This window comes from Loxodonta africana, chromosome 23, assembly GCF_030014295.1.
Source record: "Loxodonta africana isolate mLoxAfr1 chromosome 23, mLoxAfr1.hap2, whole genome shotgun sequence".
NCBI classification, from domain to species: Eukaryota; Metazoa; Chordata; class Mammalia; order Proboscidea; family Elephantidae; genus Loxodonta; species Loxodonta africana.
This window is the reverse complement of record NC_087364.1, coordinates 48,286,895-48,300,932: the sequence shown is the minus strand read 5'-3', so window position 1 is coordinate 48,300,932 and position 14,038 is coordinate 48,286,895. Positions and strand designations below refer to the sequence as shown.

Sequence of the window (14,038 nt, the reverse complement as noted above, 5' to 3'; positions counted from 1 at the left end):
GTCTGGCCTTAACTGGCAAACCTGTGCAGGACTGGTGGCAGATGACGTAATATATCTTCCTGCAGCTGGAAGATGGGATGGAGTGAGCTAAGAGTCTGCCAGAGGTCATCAGGGGAAGAGAGAGTTGCCTCATAAAGCAGTCTGCAGAGAGAGAGCTATTGATTTCAAATCTAAAAAAATGAGTGCTCGTCTAGAGAACAGTGGGATCTCCCAGCCCCACAGGCCTCAAGTTAATTTTCTCTCTGCAAAACGGAAGGCACACAGGGAGGGACTTCCATGTGGCAGGGCAGCATCTGGGCATTGCTCTGGTCTTTCTCTCTCTGACCCTTTCCCTCAGGTGAACTAGGAAAATCATGAAATGCAGAATGCTATGTCTTGCCTTCTGCTAGCTCCTTCCCTTAAACCTCCAGGGCTTACTCCAGTTTGTTATTTAACACTTGGAAAAGAAAAAAACAAAACCTTTTTGAAGAAAACACTCAAATCCGACCACTTTTTGAAGAAAACATCAAATCTCCAGTTACAATGCAGTGAAAGGCCTGGGTGGCACAAGTGGTTTACTGCTTACTGCTAACCTAGAGATTGGTGCTTCGAACCCACCCAGTGGCCTTGTGGAAGAAAGGCCTGGTGATCTGCTTCTGTAAAAATTACACCCAAGAAAACCTTAGGGAGCTGTTCTGCTCTATAACACATATGGTCACCGTGAGTTGGAATACACTCAGTGGCAACAGGCTTGGTTTGGTATAATGCAGTGAGCACTCTTACAGTCTTTTTTTTTTTTTTTTTTTTGACAGAAAATCTTTCTACGATGCTAAGTAGGCATATTCTCAGATTCTATCAAGCTTCTCCCTGAGTTAAGCCCCCTGATGGATCACTTGAGTCTCTGTTCATTGTGATTTGTGGCAGCTTCTCAGAGCCACTAAGCCTAGAAACTTCATGTTTCCCAGTGTATTTAGCACCTACCCTTTGCAAGACGCTGTGCTAGGCAATGTCAGCAGCTTAAACATCGGTAAGGCAGAGCGCCTGTCTGTGAGGAGCTTTCAATTCAAATTTAGGGGATCTAGCCCTCCCCAAGGTACAAGAGCCATGAAAGATTTTGATTAGACAACAGCCAGTCAGATCTTCGTTTTGTGCTCATTTTTTTGAGAGGGAGAGGAGGTTACTGGGAAATGTGTTCTTGGCCTAAGGCCATGACCAAGAGGCTGGTTCTGCTGCTTTCTGAGCCCCCGTGAAGCCTTCAGCTTGTCTGTGTCGTCACTGCTGTCACTTCAGCTGTGTGTGCCTTTCCTGGGTACAAGCATTAGGCTCCCTGCCACGGAATCTGCATACATTAACTGCTGTCTGCTAAAAATTGTGACTATTTGATTTTTTCCTTTAATCATCCATTTTGATTTATAAACTGAGCCAAACTGGCAGCCATGAAGACTGAGGAATCCTAGTTTCTAACGAAGAAAAATTACATGTGGTCTTTTCTTCCGCACCCTGTGTCTGTGAGCAAGCCTCAACTCCCAGTCGGCCCACCCCTAAGCAGTCTTGAAAAGAATCCATCTTTTGCTACTCAGGGTGACAAGCAGAGGAATTCACAGCAGCCAGTGGTGGTAAGATGGAGAGCTGTGGCTCGGGAACTGTCCTGCATTGGTAACTTGCTTCATCTTTGCCACAAGTGCTTGTCTGTGAGCAGTGATGGCTGGATCACAGCTCTGGAGATGTGGAGAGCAGGGTGTTTCAAGCTACCGGTGAATGGTACACACAGGCCAAGGAAAAATGATATTGTTGTTGTTGTTAGCTGCCATCAAGTCGGCCCCTCACAGAACAAAACCCTGCCTGGTCCTGTGCCATCCTCATGACTGTGGATCGGACCCTTGTAACCCATAGGGTTTTCCTTGGCTGACCTTCAAAAGTAGATCACCAAGCCTTTCTCTCTGGTCAGGCATAGTCTGGAAGCTCCAGTGAAACTCGTTTACCGTCATAGCAACACGCAGTCCTCCACTGACAGACATGTGGTGACTATGCGTGAGATACACTGACAGGGCAATTGAACCTGGGTCTTCCGCATGGAAAGTAAGAACTCTACCACTGAACCACCACTGCCTCATAAAGAAAAACGAAGGCCCTGTTTAACCTGGGGGAAGCCCTGGGAGTAGACACCGGGCCAAGTATATTCTATGAACATTCATGCTCCTTGATCGTATGGATGTTTGGAGTCTTTTCATAATGACGTCTGGTCTACCTCTTTGCCTCAAGACATGTTGTATCAAAGACAGGTAGCATTCCTGAAGATCTCCAGATAGATATCATAACTATGCTTTAATCTCAGCTCTGAGTAGAAAATCAGAATTCACATTCTTTCTCATTGTTATGGCTCAGAGGTAAAGCTAAAACCGATTTCTAGTTTCTCTGTTATCTGTGTACAGGGAAAGTAAACTGATCTCTAGATTTGAAAGGGAGCCCTGGTAGTGCAGTGGTTAGAGCATTCAGCTGCTAACCGAAACGTTGGCAGTTCAAACCCACCAGCCACTCTGCAGGAGAAAGATGTGGCAGTCTGCTTCCATAAAAATTACAGCCTTGGAAACGATATGGGGCGGTTCTACTCTGTCCCACAGGGTGAGTATGAGTTGGAATCTGCAGCAGTAGGTTTGGTTTTCTGGTTTATGTTTAAAAGTATTTCATCTACTTAAATTCATTTTCTGATCTCTTGTTTGTGAATGAATAATGGTTGTAATTCCTCCCCACAGTCCTCAGCCCACCTGCTCCCATACACTTTGGGGCTGGATAGAGATGTGAGGGTATGCTGAGAAACCAGTGTGGACAGGTGGATGGTATTGACCAGGAATGTAAATGCAGCCCCCAAGTCCCACTCCTTCATTCGGTCAGTTATTTAGCAAATATTTACTCAGTCCATGCTGTGCCAAGTGCTGTGGGAGGTCCAGGGGAAATATGTGTCAGATCCATTCCCACATCCTGTTGTTTGACCTCCTGAATATCTTGACTCTATTCATTTCTCACCTTCTTCATTACTTCCATCCTAGGCTAAGTTGCCATTATCTCTCAGCTGAATTACTAAGTAGCATTATAAGTGTTAGTCCTCCAGCTTCTTTTCTGGTTTTCTCTATTCTCTGCCCTCCCCAGAATGGTCTTTTTCAAAATGCAGACTTGATGGCTTTACGTCCTTGCTTCAAACCGGCCTTAGTATGACAACAGAACTCTTCAAAATGGCCTGGGTTCACTAGGCTCTTATTCTCTCCTCTCACCATATTGGGCTACTTTCAATTACTCAGATGCTCTAATAACCGCACCACGGGACCTTTGAACGAGTTGTTCCATTCATGTGGAGTGTGCTTTCCAACTCTTGGCCTAGTTTATTCTATTCATCCTTTAGGTTACAATATGTCTAAAAATTTTTATTTCAGATCTGATAAGAAGTATATTATTTTACATTTATATTGAGAACCAAAAAAATCCCATTGCCATCAAGCCAATTCTGACTCGTAGTGACCTTATGGACAGAGTAGAACTGCTCCATAGGGTTTCCAAGGAGTCACTGGTGGATTTGAAATGCCAACCTTTTTGTTACCAGCTGTAGCTCTTAACCACGCACCGCCAGGGCTCCTATATTGAGAATACACATACTGATAAAGAGATGATAGATAGTGTTTGAGGTTGATAGACAGATGGATGGATGGATGAGTGGATGGGTGGGTGGATGGATGGATGGATGGGTGGGTGGACGGACGGACGGATGGTGTTTGAGGTTGCTCTCGGAATCAGCACCTGTGAGGGATTGAAGATGGTAGATTTAGACAGAGAAAGGAGTTGAACTTCAATACAGTTGCAACAAGGCCTGAGCCAATTCCCAAGGGAGCTCTGGGGCTGGGATGGCCCTTCAAAGTTGCCCCATTTTGACATAAGGAAACTAGACCTTTAATTGTTGTATCAACCAGTCATTGAATTCCTGCTGTTTCCACGTAGGAGGCATTGCCTTAGGCAGGGGACATGATCTTGGTCTAAGATTAATTCCTGGAGAGAGATTCAGTCGACAGCTATCAGTTGCCAGTGCTTGCAGCAGCTAGGGGAATGAGTACCTCAGTCCTAAAGGAGGGATCTGGGTGGCATACCACAGCGTCCACCACAGTCCACTGCTTGTGATGCTCAGATCCACTTATTTTGTATAAGTTCTAGAAAAAGCTCCTCCAGGATTCTAACTGATCTCTTTTCCTAGGCAAAATTACAAAAAGAACATTAGTAAAAAGAACTACAGCCCCTGTTACTGCATATTTTCTGGAGATGGCAACTGATACTCATCTTCTCCCTTCTCTACTTCCCAGTTTTACTTCTCCTCACCCTTGGTTAGCATCTTTGCAGGTCTAGATGGCTGACTGTTGGGGTGTCTTCGACCCTCACCCCTGAGAAGTCTGAGCTTTTGGTCACCATGCCTTTCTCAGGCATGGCTGCTACTGTGGTCAATTTACTTAAAAACAGAACAAAACTGGGCAGCATATAAAAAGACTTGTCTTCTGCAGCATGCGGAGTATAAAAAACTAAGGACCAATCCCAGGAATTAATTATCACAATAGAAGGAGGAATGGAACCCTCAGCTGAAGCCTGATTGGAAAGCAATGAGAGAGACTCTGAGGCTTGGAATAGAGGCATCTGTGTGGGTATGCTGGAAACCCCAGATCCCCATGAACAAAATGAGCCTGCCGTGATGATAGTCTCGACTTGCTTGAAGACAGTGCAGAGCCTCAGCATAGCAAGGCAGTATGCATGCACCATCAGGATTTAACCTCGCCTTCCTTATGGTGTTCACACTTGCCCTTCAATTGTTGATGAATCACCTGTAGCTTTTCACTGTCTTTATCTAGTACTTCAGTGGTACTCAGCAAGAGCCATCTGATTCCGTTTTAAAAAATAATAATTACATTTACCTCTAGACCTCCCAAAAGCCTGAAATATTGTAAAAACTAGTCTATTCCTTTCCACCTGTACCCTGTTCCAGTTCTCCGCTAGTGAACATTTGACAATTATACTACTGCAGCGTGCCAGGAGTTATCAGTGTGCCACGTATCACCAATGATGGGGTCTCCTTGACACCTAGTTTTACAACCTATTTCTTTTCCTCAGACCATACCTAATACCAACTGTTTTAGGTAGGGCTGTCCTGGAAGCAAACACTGAACTGGATGTTTACAGCAAGGATTTCAGGGGGAATGCTCTTAGCATCTACACCTGCGAAGGAAGTAGAATTGGGTAGAAGAAGGAGTTTTAACTGCAGTGCAGCTTCAACAAAGCTTCGGGTATCTCAAAGAGATAGACACTTTAAGACAAGGGGCTGAGTCTTTACACTCCAATATTAACCAGTCATTACATGTGATCTCTGGGAAGGAACATAGCCTTACACAAGCTAACTCTTGACTGAGGGTGATTCCCAGAGAGGGACTTAGCTGAGAGCTGCCATTTCCCCTGAATAGCTAATCTGGATGGCACACCACAGCATCAATGATTGATTGATTGACAGATATATAGATGGATACCAGTTCCGTTGAGTCAATTCCGACTCATAGCGACCCTATATAGATGGATAGTTGGATGTAAACTAAAACACTGGGTCCAGTAAACAACAGCTGCCATTACTGCATATTCTATGCATGGTGTTTTTTCTATTTCATTTATTTATTTATTTTTCTATGCTGCTTTTGACACACTTTGAAAACCACAGCTTTGGTTGTCATCAGTGGGGTTTGTGTAGGCTAGTATGGAAGCACAAAGGTGGGGCACTCACTTGCGATTGGGATATTTAAGAAGCCTTGCTCAACAAAGGCAAGATCTCATCTAAACTAAAACTCAAAGGAGAATGAAACACTCTACCTGTGTGTGAGATTCCTTTGTGGACAGTGGGCATGGGGATGGTGGTGGGTAGGGTGTCTGCATTTTCAATAACCCTGGTTTGCTTATGTGCTGAGGCTGGATACAAATCTATTTCAGTGACCTAGAAATGAAAATACTCTCTCTCTTTGAGGCTAGCCTCAGGCTAGCTGCTCTAAAGCCATCTTGCTGTTCCTTAGAAAATAACAGCAATAACGGAGCTGAGGCTTCCATGGCTATTTCAGATTAAATTGTTATTTCTTCTTGAAATCCTTTTAGGGAAGAGGTAAAATACTGTAATGCTTGATTGATTTGGATTTCATCTTGATGTTGAATTGGTTTGTATGGAACAAGAAATCAGCATAGTTCGTTTTCTAAAAAGTAAGACAACGTGTTTTAAGGAGGAGACCAGAAAAAGTTTTTAAGTGTGTCTGAGGACCAGGCTGAACCAGGCCCATCAGCACTGTATAATCCCAAACCCTCAGCTTTCCCTTTGAGCTGCTTTTCTTCCCCTTTGCTTGTGGGTGAGCTTGTTATACTTTGGGACATGATCTGATATTAGGCTTTCGGTCCTACTGGGAAATCAATTTCGTTTTTCTAAATTTAGTCTGTTCAGCTCAGGTTTTGTTATTTATTTATTTATTTTAAGTAGAAAAACCTTAGTTCATTCATTTATCAAGAAATGACTCAGCAGCTGCAGTCTGACAAGGTATTTATTCTAATTTTTGTGGAGAAATTCCTATTTAAGAAGGAATTTTTTAAAACTTTTTTGCATCCCTTTGGAAGTTTTTTTTTCCACTCCAGAATTTAATTTTTAGTCCTTGACTGAATTTTTAGCTCCAAATTTAGATGATGTCTATATTTGTATTTTTAATTTCTCTTATAAGTAAAAATAAATTAAAATTGAGAATAATACTAAATTTTCATTTAAAAATACTCCTGTCATAATGAGGCCCTCTCTAATCACCCTGTCTCCAACACAAACAAACAATTTTTAAAATGCAACCCTGTGTGAAAAGAGGTGGCCCTGCTGGTGCACTGGTTAAGCACTTGGCTGCTAACCAAAAGATCTGCAGTTCGACTCTACCAGCCACTCCTTGGAAACCCTTTGGGGGAGTTCTACTCTGTCCTGTAGGATCACTATGAGTCAGAATCGACTTGAAGGCAATGGGCTGTTTTTTGTTTGTTTGTTTTAAGCGTGAAAAAGAGATGAGCTGCTCAATGTTAAACTCAAGTTGAGTAAGATATGAAAAGAAGGTTCGTTTAAAAAATTATTTTTAAATTTTAGTAAGAATTTCTAATTTGGGAGCTGGATGGCAGAAGTGGAGTAGAGGAGAAAGGCTCTAATTAGCTGTGAGATTTTGGCCTCATCTCTGAAAGGAGATTGGATTAGGCACCTTAGGGGCTCTTCCTATTCCATTTATTTGTGATTTTATAAAGTTGTCTCTTTAAACACTGTCTTAGCAATGACGGTGCCTCAGGTTTCTAGTGATCTTTAGGTCAGCTGACTCCTTGCCATTCCTCAAAGTCTGCCATAATGTGGATCCTAATTTGGCTTGACGTTCTTTCTCACGATGTAAAAGACAGGCGCCTTCCTGGTTCTCCCTTGATCAAAACTTGACAGCTCAGCAGCACTCCTGCTCCAGAGAGTGGAGATACCTTTACCTGGGACTGAGCTGAGACTGCTAATTGTTCTACCTCCTGGACTCGTTTAAGCCCAGACTGCCATTCGCAAGGTGTATGATTCAGTCATCTGTCAGACCTACTGAGAAATGTTGTTTCAGCTTGGAGTGAAATTTAAAATGGAGGAAAAATAGGTGATTTTCTTTTCCAGTGTTACCTTCAGTGACATCATAGTGATTATTTAAAAAAAAAAAAAAGTGCCCTAAGTTCAAAAAGTAGCAGATACTTCATGTATTTATTTTGAACCAAGAACTGCCCAGTGCCTTGCGTTTGAAATGCAACACGGGTTGTCTGTTTTCTGTCTGCTTCTCAGGCCTTGGGCCGGGACCGTGGGCTAGATCTGCTCAGCGCTCGGGCTGCTGATGGAAAGAACTGGGTGTTGAGGTGTTCTTGTAATGAACTCTTCACTCAGAGCGGGTTCCCTGCCTCTTAGAGTTCAAAATCTAGTACAGTGTTTGGCAGAGGCGCCTTGGGGGCTGCCACCGGGAAACAGGTGGAATTGGGAAACACAATGAACTGTGCTCTGTGCTCTGGTGGTCAAGCCCTGCTTTAGCCAGGGGTTTCATGTACGGTTTTATTTTGGGGGATAGAGTCTACTACTGCAAAAGAAACCAAAGCAAAGGGAGGTGAGGAGAGAGAGAGGGATATAGAGAGACAGACCGACAGAGGGAGAGAAGGAGAAAGGAGACTTCAAAGCATTTAAGATTTCTGTGTGTGTGTTTGTCTCCCATTGGCATACTGTAACATTGACCTAGGTGGTTGTTCTTTTTCATTGGAACTGAATGCTCATGTCGCCCATCAAAACTAAAGTCTTTTGTATTATATTTTTTCTTTACAGGGCCGTCATGTTAAAACAGGCCAGCTTGCAGCCATTAAGGTTATGGACGTCACGGGGGTAAAGTATCTTTCTCTTGCTGTCTCAATAGCTATCTCTTTGTAATAGAGAAGATAATGCTAGAAAAAGGTACCTTTAATGGCTCTGGAGAAAATCATTTTTCAGGAAAATGATCTTTCTAAACATCGAAGATCTTTCTCCACCCGTGCATAACGTAAAGAAGTAAGAGCGTTGAAAAGCTGACAGAGAAGACCATGGATAAATCACCCTAATGAATTAGATACCTACACACCGCCTTATGCAGTTAGAGTGAATAATGTGTGCCAATAATTTGCATAAACATAACCATAGATATTTGCATATGAAGACAGAACAAGGATTTCAAGGTATTAACAGAGTAATGCTGCGATTACAGGGAAGAGATGGGTCTGAACAGTTTCCCCAAAGGTCCACCTAACACTGGAGTAAACAGAGTGTGGATAGCTTTAAAATCCTAGTGGGATATTTAACCTGAAGATTTCTTCAAATAAAATATTACTGACCAAATCATCACAATAACCACAAATTCTTATCATAATAGAGCAACACTAAAACGGAATTTCTGCCTGAATGATCAAAAGAAACTGAAAAAAAAAAAAAAAAAAAAGGAATAGCCTTTATTTTAAATATAATTTAATCTTTTCGATCCTTTCTGCTAAGTCTAGTTAAAATATTTTAATGCCTTTTTCAAGAGTATGAGCAGAAATTAGACTTGAAAGGACTCAGTGGACATCAAAGGCATGTTAATCATTTTCTATTGTCCTGGGGATTTTTCTAAAGTATCTGCTGTACATGAAAGCTAAAAGACCCGAATCTTCAATTGGACCCAGAAATAGAGTATCCAGTGTAAATGGACATTGAATGAATGGGTCCCACAAAGGTATCAAGAGCCAGTATACAAATGAACGAGACACGCAGCGGGTCTGTATGTCAGTCTTGTGTCTAATACCCTTTCTTTCCCAGTTTGTTACCTGTGATAAGTAGATGGTACATAGTAGATTGCCTATCATAATGCCAATTTCAATAATTTTCATTTATACCACACACTGTATTGACTTACTTTTCCGTACTTATTATTGATCTCCCACCCACAAACTTATTTGAATTCCTCTTTAAACTAAAAATCTTTGTTCCAGTATGTATATTTGGGGCCCTGGTGGCACAGTGGTTAACCAAAAGGTGGGCAGTTCAAATCCACCAACTGCTCCTTAGAAACTCTATGGGCAGTTCTACCCTGTCCTGTGGGGTCGCTATGAGTCGGAATTGACTTGATGGCAATGTGTTTGTATTTTTTTTTTAAGTTTATATGTATATTACCACTTGCATAAAGTTGTACTTCTTTCCCTTTATCCTAAATACATAATTTATATTTCGAAGGTTGCATACCAATTCAAATATTTAACCCCAATTAGTTTATTAATTTATTGGGCAATTACTGAATAAGAAGTTACACGTAGATTATATCAATTAGGTTTAAGTTCTACCGCCATGGAACAGCAAACCCAAAATAACCAAGGCTTAAGCATGGTAGGGAGTTCCCGGATGGCGCAAATGTTTAAGTGCTCAACTGCTGGCTGAATGGTTCGCAGTTTGAACCCATCCAGAGGTGCCTCGGAAGACAAGCCTGCCATCTGCTTCCAAAAGGTCAAAGCCTTGTCAACCATACAGGACAGTTCTACTGTATACATGTGGAGTTATCATGAGTCAGAATCGACTCAATTGCAACTAACAACAATAACAGGTATGATAGAGGAGCCCCTATGTGGCAAAACAGTTGAAGCACTCAACTACTAACCAAAAGATTGGCAGTTCAAACCTACCCAGAGGCTCAGAAGAAAGGCCTGGCAATCTATTTCCGAAAGGTCACAACCTTAAAAACCCAATGGAGAACAGTGCTACTCTATACACATGGAGTCACTGAGAGTCAGAATCGACTCTGCACAACTGGTTTGCCTTTTTGGTAATGTCTTGTACAGTGAAGAGTCCTGCTAGGCCTTTGAACCTTAGTGGCACAAGTTTGGAAAGGTTGGTTGGTAAACATGACAGAAGTTTCTTGCTGTGTCGTGTTAAAGGAGTCTAGAGGTAGCAGACCAGGGATGTAAGGCAGCTATGTGGTGGAATACAAGGATGTTTCTGTCTTTCTGCTTCGCCATGCTAATGCATGCCTTCCATACTTAAGGTCACTTCATAGTTGATGATGGCAGTCTGATTTTCCATTGATCACATTCTATGGCAGGCAGCAAAAAACATCTGAGGGCACAGAAGAGCCCCTTTCAGCTAGAGCCTTTCCAGTACGTACATTTTTCTGCTTACTCCTACTTTCTTTGGCTATACCTAGGTGCAAGGGAAGCTAGGAAATGTAGTCTTTAATTTGCCAGTGCGTCCAGTTCAAAATCCAGTTCTGTCAGTCAAAAGAAAGGAGAACATGGATATTGGATGGTCAATTAGTACAGTCTGATACAAAATTCAGAATAAGGTACTATCAGTCTCCACATAGAAACTCATTATAAATGGGTAAACCTTTTACAAAGCTCCAACCATGGACAAATCAGAATTTATTTTGCAGCTTTGTTGAGGTCATGCTACTGTGTCTTCCTTGTATTCAGTAGGATTAGCACAGAATGAAACGCTCTTAGCAGTTGAACAGCTAGTGGTGGTGGATGGAGTTAAGACATCCACACTGTAGATTCGGTTATCTTGTGTGGTTCTGTGGAACTACAGTTAAATTCCACTGACATCCTTAACCCCAGTGCACCAAGTGCACGTAAAGTTGATGCACAAAGTATGACCTGAGGGCACCGAATATTACTCTTCTGGTTCCTGGCTCTGTTTGTGAGGCGTTAAAGTGCTTGGAGAATCCGCTCTAGACCAGCTTGTTTGTCGTCAAAAAAGAAAAAGTTCTGCAGTTACTAATCCAAGAATATATATTTTCAGTTAAAAGAGTATCAGTTAACCTTTCTAAACTGGATTCGTCTAGAAAACTAAGCCCTACAAAAAATGATTTGGTGACTATTTTCTTATTTCACCCAAGGAAGACACAGCTCTAACACTCTTCTAGATGCATCAGAGAGTTAATTCATTACATACAATGAATGCCTTATGCCATTGAGACTTAGTTCTCTTGGGGAACCCTTGTTAGGAAGAGCCTGGGTGGGTTCCCTGATTCAGGCACAGCACTGACTGTTATTTAATCACTGACCCTTAAAAATGACAAACACGGGTGCACATAAGGAAGTAGTTTTCTTGTTCCCCATGGTATCTGATACAGCATCAGATGACTTTTGTATCACCCCCTTACACATCTCAGTCAACATAAGATTTCTTTTGTGAAACTCATGTGGTGCCCATAGAAAACAATCTATTTCATTTTGCGATGTTGTCTTTTGTGTATTATAGAATGCTGCAGAAGCTTCTTACCAATTATTATAATTGAGCTCATCATAGATGCTCTGTTAAAAACTGAGATGAATTCTCAAAGGTCGTCTTTGTTAATTGTATGCTCTGACCTATTGCAAACTTACTATAGTTTACTGTAATGAAATTGATGAAGCCGTAAGCTTGAAATCAAATTTTTTTTTTCTATACTACTTTTCTTTTTTTTTTTTTAGAGAAAACAGCCTCTGGATATTATGCTTCCACCCTTCCGGTTTTAGAGCTGAGACACTTTTAAATTTGATAGCATTTGTCTCAGAATTAGTGCTGAAACTCAGACTTAGTCTTTGCCGTTCTTTAGTTCCTTAAATCTATGTGGAAATTTTCCTTTTTCATCCTTCTCTGGGGATTCCTTCCAGCTGGGTGTGTGAACTCTGGATTTGCCTAGCACATCTAAGAGAGAGTAGACCATCTAGGGCAGTGTTTCCCAAAGTAGGACTACTGTCATTAGCACCCCTGGAGTGTTCCTGAGAAATAACAGGTTCTTCCGTAGCTCTCCAGAGTTGGAGGACCACTTTTCTAGGGTCCTATTTTTACTGTGAAGGAGCCCTGGTGGTACAGTGGTTATAGCACTCAGCTGCTAACCAAAATGTCAGCGGTTCAAACCCACCAGCCTGCTTTGAAGGAGAAAGATGTAGCAGTCTGCTTCCGTAAAGATTTACAGCCTTGGAAACCCTAAGGGGCAATTCTACTCTGTCCTATAGGATTGCTATGAGTTGGAATCCAGGACAACAGGTTTGGTTTTACATTTACTGCTTTTCGGGCACCAAGTATGAAGGGACTATGATTCTTTGGTAACCCGGTAAATAATCCCATTTTCATTTGGAGAAACATCCTGGTGTAAACTTGTCCTTTTACAATGCGTGCTTGAAGCCCATATAGTATTTAAGGAGATAATAATTTAATATCCTAGGCTTCAAAATACTAGTCTTGATTACCTGACTCAGGACACTTTGGGTGATAATATCAAAACCCCCATTCAAACTGAATTAAGCTGGAAAGGGAATTTAAATTTAAAATTTTTTAATTAAAAAAAAAAAAAAACAAATGCTCACAGGATATCCCAGTGGTCGCAGGATGTGATTAGGAATTTTGTCTCTCTCTCCCACCATGTGGTGGCAACAGTGGCCCCCCAGCAGCTCCAGGCTCAGGCTTTCATTGCCTCACTATCATTAGTCCCAGCAAAAGTGCCAACCTGAATATGAGTGGGCTCCCTTGGATCATATCTGTACTACTAAGCCAATGCTTGTTGCTCTGCAACCATGTCTGGATTGGGTGCCTGGCACTGGTGCCTACCACAGGGACTGAGAGTTGGGAGGGTTGATTGTTCAAAGGAAAGCCTGAGAACTCTTACAGAAAAAAGTGGGAAGGATGCTGTGTAGGCAGAAACGTATCATATCATGTCATTAGAGTGGATGTGTTTTTAAAACTGATTTGATCCTTAAGTAAAGTGCCTCTTTTTTTTAAAAAAAAATATTTCAATTGAAAATGCAAAGGATGGCAGTTAACATTGATGGGTAGTGCACACGGTAAATGTGCTCACTGCTAACCAAAAGTTTGGTGGTTCCAGTCCACACATAGGCTTCTTGGAAGAAAGACCTGGGAATCTGCTTTTGAAAAATCAGCCATTTAAAGCCCTGTGGAGCACAGTAGAGTTATACTCTGACACACGTGGGGTCACCATGAGTCAGAATCAGGTCAACAGCAACTAGTTTGGTTTGTTTTGTTGTTTTAACATTGATGGAGTGCTTATTATATGCCAGAATAGCTTTAAATACTTACTATATATTAATTCATTTCATCTCCTCAACAACATACAAAATAGGTACCATTATCAGCCCCATTTCAGAGATGAGAAAATCAGGCACAGTGAGGTTAAGTATCTTGTTCAGTGTAACATGGCTATTAAATGATGGAGTGAATATTTTAATCTAAGCAGTTTCACCCCATCTTTTAAACCCATCATCTTAGCCACATCGCTGTAGGTCTTCAGTTAATTTAGAGAGACATTTCAGTGTTTAATTCAGTGTAATTTTTTCCCTGCTGCTTTATTCAACAAAAATTTACTGAACACCTACTCTATGGTACCAAAAAAAAAACAAAAAAAAACCAAACCTGTTGCCGTCAAGTCGATTCCAACTCGTAGTGACCCTATAGGACAGAGTAGAACTGCCCCATAGCGTTTCCAAG

The 14,038-nt window shown here is 41.7% G+C and overlaps 1 protein-coding gene across 4 annotated transcripts in view; it reads left to right on the top strand.

Annotated features, from left to right (window-relative positions):
- TNIK (TRAF2 and NCK interacting kinase) overlaps window positions 1-14,038 on the top strand; it is a 482,068-nt gene that overhangs the window by 273,417 nt on the left and 194,613 nt on the right. For all 4 annotated transcript variants that reach the window (XM_064275470.1, XM_064275471.1, XM_064275469.1 and 1 more), the window contains exon 3: window positions 8,381-8,437. In XM_064275470.1, the coding sequence (XP_064131540.1) occupies window positions 8,381-8,437 (57 nt within the window). The remainder of the gene's footprint in view (window positions 1-8,380; window positions 8,438-14,038) is intronic.